Source organism: Stegastes partitus, unplaced genomic scaffold (genome assembly GCF_000690725.1).
Source record: "Stegastes partitus isolate 25-593 unplaced genomic scaffold, Stegastes_partitus-1.0.2 Scaffold503, whole genome shotgun sequence".
NCBI lineage: Eukaryota > Metazoa > Chordata > Actinopteri > Pomacentridae > Stegastes > Stegastes partitus.
The window spans coordinates 346,151-355,757 of NW_007578234.1; the positions used below are offsets into that span (position 1 = coordinate 346,151).

The 9,607-nt window shown below is 44.8% G+C and overlaps 1 protein-coding gene across 1 annotated transcript; it reads left to right on the plus strand.

Moving 5' to 3' along the window:
* The first annotated feature begins 2,303 nt into the window (after nucleotides 1-2,303).
* On the plus strand, nucleotides 2,304-8,016 carry tcea1 (transcription elongation factor A (SII), 1). The gene is made up of 10 exons (XM_008287501.1): nucleotides 2,304-2,525; nucleotides 3,801-3,863; nucleotides 3,946-4,051; nucleotides 5,034-5,136; nucleotides 5,276-5,424; nucleotides 5,522-5,578; nucleotides 5,945-6,099; nucleotides 6,271-6,417; nucleotides 6,621-6,692; nucleotides 7,809-8,016. The coding sequence occupies exons 1-10, from the start codon at nucleotides 2,451-2,453 to the stop codon at nucleotides 7,815-7,817; spliced, it is 936 nt and encodes a 311-aa protein (XP_008285723.1). The 5' UTR covers nucleotides 2,304-2,450; the 3' UTR covers nucleotides 7,818-8,016.
* The last annotated feature ends 1,591 nt before the right edge of the window (nucleotides 8,017-9,607 follow it).

Sequence of the window (9,607 nt, forward strand, 5' to 3'; positions counted from 1 at the left end):
CACACTTAATCAGCACATCAACATGAGGTTAAAAAAAGGTGGAAATACAAGCAGATCCCACCACAGCAGACTGGAAACGTACACTTTTATACACATAGAAACTCTCAGCATTGTTGTTTTCTGGTGTGACAATTATTTTATTTGTTTAAAACATCCACATTTGCAGTATTGCTTCTGTATCCTGAAGCAAACCTGTCTTTTAAAGAAACACAAATTCCCGAGAACTTTATGGACCACAAATGTGTCTTTTGTTATTTGCATTAAAAGATAATTGAAACGATTGAAAGGCCAGACAACAAAGTGAGTGAATGGGTGAGTCAGTAAAAGGCTTAGACGGGGCCAGAATGAGCACTTAATGAGGAAGGGGTTGGTGAAAGTTCATGAGGGTATATTAACTCTGCAGGTCAAATGATATTAGTGAATCTTCACTGCTCCCCACAGATTCCACAGGTGGTTAGGACTATTTCTAATTTGTTAGCAGCCTGCATAATCAGATTGGAGAGGTCTTGGCCTAATAGGGATTAGGTTAAAGGTTTTGCGCACATGCTGACAGCATGAGGCAGAATAAGATCTTTGAAGAGCACTTTTACCGCACAGCAGGCACTGAAAATCCACCCACAGATTTCTGCATCAGTGTTTGGGCACGTCAGCTTTTCTGCTGCATTTCACCAGATATCAGTGCAGCCGTAATGCTGGGAAATCTGCAGCTTTCTGGAGGGCTGACGCTGTACATCCACAAGTGTTTACCATGATTTGAATTTAGGCCCTTTAAAAAGTGGCTAATGATATAATTGCATGAGGAGGTGAGCGCTGTGTCACTGTGCTGCTGTTACCAGACACTGTGCCAATTACCAACTGCCCCTGACTGAGTAAAACCTGCTAATACCGCCCACTTACACGTGCACTGCCCTGGAAGACAGAGGCTGGCTTGCAGTGCGGTGGGCGGATGGCAGGAGGCCCTGCGGAGGTCACACACAGTCCAGTGCAGGTTAACAGCTGTTTGCATTAATTCCTTCAAAGTGTGATTTACTCAACAAGAAAGTGTCATGAATATTATTTCCTGTGTGTTCCTGTGACCTCTGTCAGTACGACTGACCTCAATGCTTCCTCCTACAGTGCTGTATACTGTAATTACAAGCATCTTGCATTTATTTTGCTCAGTTATATTATTCAGACCATTTGCAGCGATTGCCTTCAGTCACTCGGTGGTGATGTCACATGGGGATCTGTTTGGATTAGCAAGATCCAAATTACCAAGTCAGTTGGTGCCACATGAATGCAGCATCAGATCAACGGTGAAGCACCACCGTGTCCTGGATCCTCCAACAGCTCAGCAGCCAAACCTTCACGTACGACTCCCCGAACAAGACACACAACATATTTACATCTGTCTTATTCTTGGAGGGAACATGTGAGCGTTACCAAGGTGACAACATTCATGTTCAAGCAACAACTTAAACCCTGTTGTACAAACTTTGGTTCAAAATGAAGCCCTGTCTTGTCACCAGTGGGATACGTCCACTCTGCACAGCATGTTTTACTTGATTACCTCCCATGGGTAATTAGATATATTTAAAGAACAGGGCAATGTCTAAAAAATATGTGTAATTTCTTAAAGCATTAATGTATATTCTTGCTTCATTATCTACTTAATTGTAGGCGGATGCTAGTTGTGATCTCTCAGGTACATCCAGTGATAACTTGAGGACACTGGGAAGTTTAAATGGTCTAAAGGGACCTCGTTGCAACCCTAGGGCTTAGATATACTGTTATCTTTGTACTGATGAACTACATTTTTTTCTTCATTAAATAATTGATCTATAATCAGAAAATAGTGAAAAAAGTGGCCCAGTTGATGTTTTAAAATGATAAAGAAGTATTTTAAGTGTATGTTTTTGAAGCAGTTATTACAAATCATTAAAGTTGGTGTTTTTTTGTTAAAATAATTTATATTTTTTAAATGTTCCTTTTTTTTGTGTTCTTGTTGATTAATAATGAACAGCCCAAGCTCTGGACCGTAGCGGTTTTAAAGCTGGAGGAGTGTTTTGGTGAAAGCCGGAGAGCAGCCACCGGCCACCGGCCCTCTGGCGCTATCTAACGACAGGGAGCGATACTGGTGGAAACGCTGACTTGTTTTGGTCGCAGGAGGACAGATGTTTGGGCAAAGTAAGACAAAAAATAGAGCTATAACTAGGTATTCTGGATGAGGCGTCCTTCAGTCTGATTTAATAACTAAAAGCTCCCAGAATGGCTCTCGGGCTCCGTCTCGATTGTCTCCCCTGGAAGCCATCGTGCATCGTCTAGTCAGGTCTGCTACACAGCGGAGGGTCAGCGGTCCCGGTCCGCCAAGTAGACGCCGCCGCCGCTTTCACTCCAGTGGCGTGGTCTTTGTCGCAAATTTCTTTTCTATTTTGCTTCTATTTTTTTCGGATTCCACCAGATCGGTCAGCATGGGCAAAAAAGAGGAAGAGGAGATCATCAGAATTGCGAAGAAGATGGATAAAATGGCGCAGAAGAAGAACGGGGTGAGCGGTCGGAGGGGAATGAATGCCTACCTGTCTGCTGTTAGCCGATCGGGCTGATGTTGTTAGCGGCGAGCTAATTCAGCCTCTAGCCCAGTTCACCCGCTGTCAACAGATTTCCGCACCAGTGTGTCATTCCCACAGAGTGTGTTTTCAGCCATTAACTACACGTTCACCCCCAACAGCAACCTCGTCCCTGCAGTTGTGACTAACTAGCTAGCTGCTAACAGCTAGCCGCCTGGCAGGTCTGTTTATATTATGGGTAGTTGTATGGGATGCTAGGAGTTAGCCGCCTAGCATCCCCACTAACACTTGCTATCTTTTTGCTTGCAACGCAATATCGTGTTGGACGTGGTCACTGTAAATGGCTAAATATCAAAGCCTGAGGTGAATTTCAGAAAAATAATCATGTTATCGTTTAAGATTAAGTTGTGTTTTGGGGCTTTTCGGAGCGGCTAAGGAGCTAGCTTAGTTGGCTTTGGGCGCTCAACTGTTAGCCGCCTAGCTGCTGTTACTGTACCAGTGCTGTACCGAAACACATCAGTAAAGCTACATACTGAGCACATCATCAGTTTATCTGCCCAGTGTTCTCTCCATTAGTCATCTGGTCTTTGTAATGTCAAAGGGTGATGGGGACAAGGCTGTTACAGAGGTATAAACTCCAGAGTGACCTATTTAAATTTAAAAGTCTAAATTTGAAAGATGAAATTATGAAACACACAGAAGCAGAAAATGATCACAAGTTAGAGCAATCACAATCTGTCAAGTTTTCCATTCATGCTTGTAGATTTTTTTGCCAGCTTAATAATTAGTTAATAGTGTGGTTATTTCTAAATGCAGCTAACCTGCATCTGAAATGTGCTGTGATCAAATACAGCTTTACTCAGGTGCTGTGGTGTTTGTGTGAAGCCTGGTGATGCTGAGGCGGTGCTTCATGGAGCTAAACAAGGAACAGACTTCATCATGCAATGCCTGCAATTTAGAATATACATTATGCAGCATATCTGACCCAGGCTTAGAGCTGTCAGAGCAGTGGTTTTACAGATTCATGCTGGGTGGTGTCTCATGTAGTGATGCTCCACTACGTCTTTAAATCTCCATTATATGTATATGTGTGTGTGTGTGTGTATTGAAAGTCAAATCACAGTTGCAATATCTCTACAATAACAACGTGACACTCAGAGTCCACTTACGTATGCTGCAGCAGTCTAATCAGTTCAAGCAGAAGTTGGGTGAAAATGAACCCACGTCCCTTCATCCCTCCCCTGTCCTCTGCAGGCCGGTGCTTTGGACCTATTGAAGGAGCTGCGGAGCGTCCCCATGACCCTGGAGCTGCTTCAGGTATCTTTGTTCTCAGGCCTTAGTGTAGACTTGGACCACGCTGACACCCTGAAGCTCTGACACACCCTGTGTGTTTCCACAGTCCACCAGAATCGGCATGTCTGTAAATGCCATCCGCAAGCAGAGCACAGACGAGGAGGTGACAGCCTTAGCCAAGTCCCTGATCAAGTCGTGGAAGAAGCTATTGGGTAATTATTCTTCTTTGATGATAACTGCGCATGAACTTGTTTGATTTTTGAATGTCTCGAGCTGTTCTGCATGATCGTATCAAAGCACGTCAGGGCTTTTTTTTTTCCTGTATCTGATATTTATGAAGATCAAGCCAATTCTTCTGATGGTAACACGTTGCGCTCCAGGTACACCAGCTGTCAAACATGTCCTGTTGCTCTGTTTTTTTAAAATACTGCTGATACCTGTTCTCAACCCACAGAGTTGTGAGTAAATGTGCCGTTCAGCAGCACAAACAGCTGAACAGCAGCCAGCAGTGAAGATATTAGTGAGAACAGTCCACCAGTAGCACGCTTCAGCGAGGACAGACTGCAGTTTGTTGTGGTTTTAAAATGTGCTGCTCTTTGTGTCGTACAGCCATCATGTCATGTAAGGATGCTTTTCTAAGTATCTGAAGATGGTAAACATTAGTCAGATTAAGAGGTTTATGAACGCGTGGATGCTAGAAGTCATATTTAGGTATCATCCATTTTCACCACAAGTTCTTTATTAGTACTTTTGTTATGTGACCCAGCTTTTGAGGTGGTTTTGCTTCTGCTTTAGTGATATTTTGCTGCTGTATTTTTGCTTTTGTGAAAGTCCTACTACGTTTGTGGTTTGAGCTGGTTCGAGTCCTGGACCGTCGTGACCGTCTTGCTCTCTGTTCTCATGTTCAGTGGTCGCTTGCTGTAGATAAAGACACACATAAAATTGCCACCACAAGCTTTTGGAAAAGGTCTTTGCTGACACTTCTGTCTCCGCTAATGGTCTAAAAAAACACTCTACAACACTGTTATAAGAACCCATTGACAGAAAGCTTTGAGGCTGGTTATGTGGTCGTAGTGCAGCGCTCTGGCCGTCTGATCCTACAGAAGTGTTGACTTTACTTACGTTAGTGTCACTTGGATCGCTCTCACTTGCTTGACCTTCATGCTGGCATGATTTCTATGTGTTGCGCTCCAGATGAGCCTGGAGGTGGAGATAAACCTTCAGACGAGAAGAGGAAAGAGCAGACGACACCCGTTGTTTCTCCCTCACAGGGAAGCCCAGAGGCGAAAGAAGAAAGGTAACGAGTCAAAGCGTTCGTTGTGTTTTCTGTGCTTCTAGTATTGCAGAAATAGAATGTTTGTCTTCACTTTTAGCGTTTTGTTTTGCGATGTGTTTGGCCCCAGTAAGTGATTCTGTCCCTGTCGTTCCTGCTGCAGCAGCTCCAGCAGTAATTCCAGCAGTAAGAGCGAACCCACCGAAGTTGCTCCCAACACGTTAATCAACACTTTTCCTCGGGCCCCGAGCACCTCGGACTCTATCAGGCTCAAGTGCAGAGAGATGCTGGCCAATGCTCTGCAGACTGGAGGTGACCTGCTGCTCCCATAAAACGTTCCTTTAACGTTGCACAGCTGTTGTTGTTTTTTTAGCATGTTTGGTCCATCCTCTGATATTTTTCTTTTCAGATGATTATATTGCAATTGGTGCTGATTGTGACGAACTTGGAGCGCAGATTGAGGAAAATATCCTTGACAGTGAAGGTGACGAAGCAGATGTTGTTGTTGGTGTGTTTTTACTGACTCTCCTCCGTTATACAGCTGCTGATACAAATAAGCTGTGTGCTTCATCTGGGATCCTAAACTGCTTATAAACTATTATAGAGTATGAAACATAAAAAGATTTAGGAAATTTGAGAAACTAAAAACACAGAAAGGTGGGTGTGCTCGCTAAATGACTTGACAAATGATTAATTAGTTATTGAAACTGAACAACTAATCAGTCAGTCCACTAAATGTACCAGCGCAGATAGAAGGCTGTAGTTGTGTTTGTAGCTTCAGGGTCTTGCCTTTTGTTCAATAACAGTCTTGAATTCCTTGACCTGCTATCACGCATCTTCCAGGAGTTTAAGAACACAGACATGAAATACAAAAACCGCGTGAGGAGCCGGATCTCAAACCTGAAGGATATGAAAAACCCAAACTTAAGGAGGACGGTGCTCTGCGGGAGTGTAACCCCTGAGCGGATGGCGAAGATGACGGCGGAGGTGTGTTCGCCGCTGGTGGCGCTCTGAGCAGTATTTACGTTTCAAACCGGTTCCACGTGACTTTCCTTGTGTCGTCTTCCGTGTTGCTGTAACTTGATTGTGTATTTTTCTCTTGTTCGAAGCGGAGACGTGTTTGAATGTCTTAAAGGTGTCGTTGCTCCGTCTCTGTAGGAGATGGCCAGCGATGAGCTGAAGGAAATGAGAAAGAATTTGACCAAAGAGGCTGTCAGGGACCACCAGATGGCCACCACAGGAGGCACTCAGACTGATTTATTCACCTGTGGCAAATGCAAGGGGAAGTGCTGCACCTACACACAGGTAGAGGCCGCCACACGTCTGGAGTCAGTGAGCTGATCGAATGTGTTCGACCAGTCTGAGGTGTCACGTACGCCGTCGTCGATGCTGCCGCTCTGAATGTTCTCCTGTTATTGGTTCATGATTTGAATGAACTCACAGATGATGACGTATTTAAACAGTATGATGTTGTTCTGAGTGGTTTGTTCCTCTCTGGTCCTTCTCAGGTCCAAACTCGCAGTGCTGATGAGCCAATGACCACGTTTGTCTTCTGCAACCAGTGCGGAAATAGATGGAAGGTGAGTGGCTCTGTTGACTCTGTGTTTGAATCCGTTTGCTCCAGTCGTCAATCAGACTTTAACTTGTGCTGTTTACACGCTGCTGCATCACCGCCTGTAGTTTTCAAACTTCTGCTCTGTGTTCACTCAGGCTGCACGTCCTTCATGTGTTTGACTAATCAGTAGAGACAAGAATTTATTCTATGAATCGCGTGTTGTGGACCAAACAGAAATGATTAAAGGTTATCTAGAGATTATCTTCACTTATTGCGAGCTTTACGGCCATTTTGGATTTAGAATGTAGCTCAAGGCAAAGGAAATACTCCTAACATGTTTCCAGAAGGCCTGTGCACTCCTGGACATTCCTCCTCCGTCATAAATTCAACCTTTGAGACAGTCCCTGCCTGTCTCTCCTTACCCTCTGTCACTGGTGCAGCTCAGCACACCAGCTCACCTCCAGCCTCTGCGTGAACACTGTAGGATGTTGTGCTATTGGAGCTCTGCAGCCACACCTGCTGCACACTTACAGAACTGGATCCTTTGGTTTGTGACTGTGAAACCCCAGAAGTCTGAATCTGTGTTTCTGTCGTCGGTACGCTGCTGTTGACGCGGCGTCGTTTTGCTCATCTAGCACGTAAAAATAGCATTTGGACAAAATTTATTTCACGAGAGAGAGAGAGAGAGCGCCTTTAAACCGGGCCGGCTCGTGTCCTGTTTAGACGAGCAGCAGCTCATCAGCCGGCGTCCCTCATGAGCCTCCACACGAGTTGATTCCTGCGTTAATGTGCTCCACAGCAGCGGTGTGGCTTCCACTCATATCTGATATGATTATGCTGCGCTGGATGAAAGGATTTAAAGGCTTTGTGTTGTTATGTGCAGCAATAAACAAGTTCTCAGTGTAATTAAATGCTTAGCTCGCCGTGTGTCCGCCTCTCTAGAACGCGCTGGTTTAAATGCACACTGATGTCGTTCACACAGAGCAGCTGGATCGGTGTGTGTCTGCGGTCTGGAGGTGTTTCTGTGCACCAAAACACGCCTGAACACTTTCCAGCTACCTGCTAACGACCTGATCATCACCGCTGGACTACATATTCCCGTATCCAGGTGTTAACGTGTCGTTTTCTGTGTGTTTTGTAGTTCTGCTGAATCTGCAGGCGGCGTCCACGGCACTCCGGCACGTAGCAAAACTCCTGGACCAGGTTCTAACTATCTGCAGCAGATTGGAGCTTTCTGTGGTACATGGTACACGACACGCCATACAACGATGCCACTGCGGTTACTGTTTGAATAAATATCCTGTTAATAGATTGAGCTCATCGTCAGTCCCCACTGCCCCCCCCTCCCCCGAGATCTTTTACTATTGTTATTAGTTGTTTCTCACTGTCAGATATATACGATCGATCTTGTCTCATTCTCTTTTATCTGCATTTTTTATATGTAGTTTTAACACTTTGGACAATGTTGTTTTGCTTTCCCCTCACAACATTGCGTTGTTTTATTTAATTTCCCAATAAAGTGTAATCCATTTGATTAAAAACAAGCGCTTCTCATTGGCTGTGTTTTTGTGACGGGCGCTTATGCAAATCCTGAACATTATGCTGCTGGGATCTGAGAGGGCCACTGTGTGTGTGTGTGTGTGTGTGTGTGTGTCTGTGTGTAGGTGTGTGTCTGTGTGTGTGTGTCTGTGTGTGTGTGTGTGTCTATGTCTGTGTGTGTGTGTGTGTGTGTCTGTGTGTGTCTGTGTGTGTACACGTCTGTAATTGGTGGAGTATTCATCACATCAAAGTGCGTCCTGATGTTTGCATGTTAATCCGTGCAGGGACAGAATAATGTGGCTGGTTGGAGCAGCAGAGATGCAGCATTGTGTCTCGCCAGGTGCAGCCGCTCGGTGGAGGAGCTGCTGTGCTGCCTTCCTGCCACCGCGAGGGCAGTTTAATCACTGAGGAAGATCTGGTGATCCACATGTCTTCTCAGACAGTTAAACCAGGTATAGCAGATGTTCTGCTCTGTTCATGCTTCTGTCGTTTAGTTGAACCTTCTTCGTTGTGATTTTCTTCTCTTGTTGGGCCAGTTTGACAGAAAGAACACATTTTTTCTTCTGAATTTCCTGTTATTTCCGTGTTTTAACCGTGAAACACAGGACAGTCGTACCTCTGAGAGCTCTGCACCTGAAAAAAACTCTTGATGAGCTGCAGCTCAGCCGTACACCACAACGTGAAACTGCTCCATCACAAGTAAAAGCTCTACAGTTAGAAAACCCTCATTAGCTAAAAATATCGAGGCGTTATTAACAAAATATAAATCAGCTGATGCGTTTATGTCCGAGCAGCGTTCCAGGTAGTTTTAGGGGTGACGTCCGGTGCTTGTCGGGGTCAGGGGTCTCCAAGGTGACGATGAATCTGAAGCACCTTCAGGTGATTCTCCAGGTGCAGTTCACACACGTGGAGGACTTTACTGATGATTCTACGTGCTCGTCCGTCTCTGGGATGAAGCGGCTGCAGCTCAGAGTTGGATCACGAGTTCTTTCTTTGGGCCTGAAGCTGTTGGACGTCGATCTTTGGTTGAGTTGCTCCAAACATCTGCAATGTGACAAAGATGAACTCGACGTTGGGCTTTTTGGGTGGACAGTGAAATTGGGGGAAACAAAATACTGTTTTATCTGTTTGGTTTTTTTAAAGTTATAATTCATATCTGTGAAGTAAAGCTGTCTGATGACTGCAGTGGGGTAAAAGGGGGACGTTTTTCTCTCAACTGTAGAAGTATAAATAAGCATAAAGTGGAGTGCAGAGAATAAATACACACAGTTACATCACACTGGTTTATTTACATGATCTAAGATTTATTTCTTCTGTGTTGCTGAATCCAGACGAGTACAAGCGTGGATGACATTTCTGTTTTCATTTCTGCACACGGCACGCTTTGCTGTTTGTGACGAG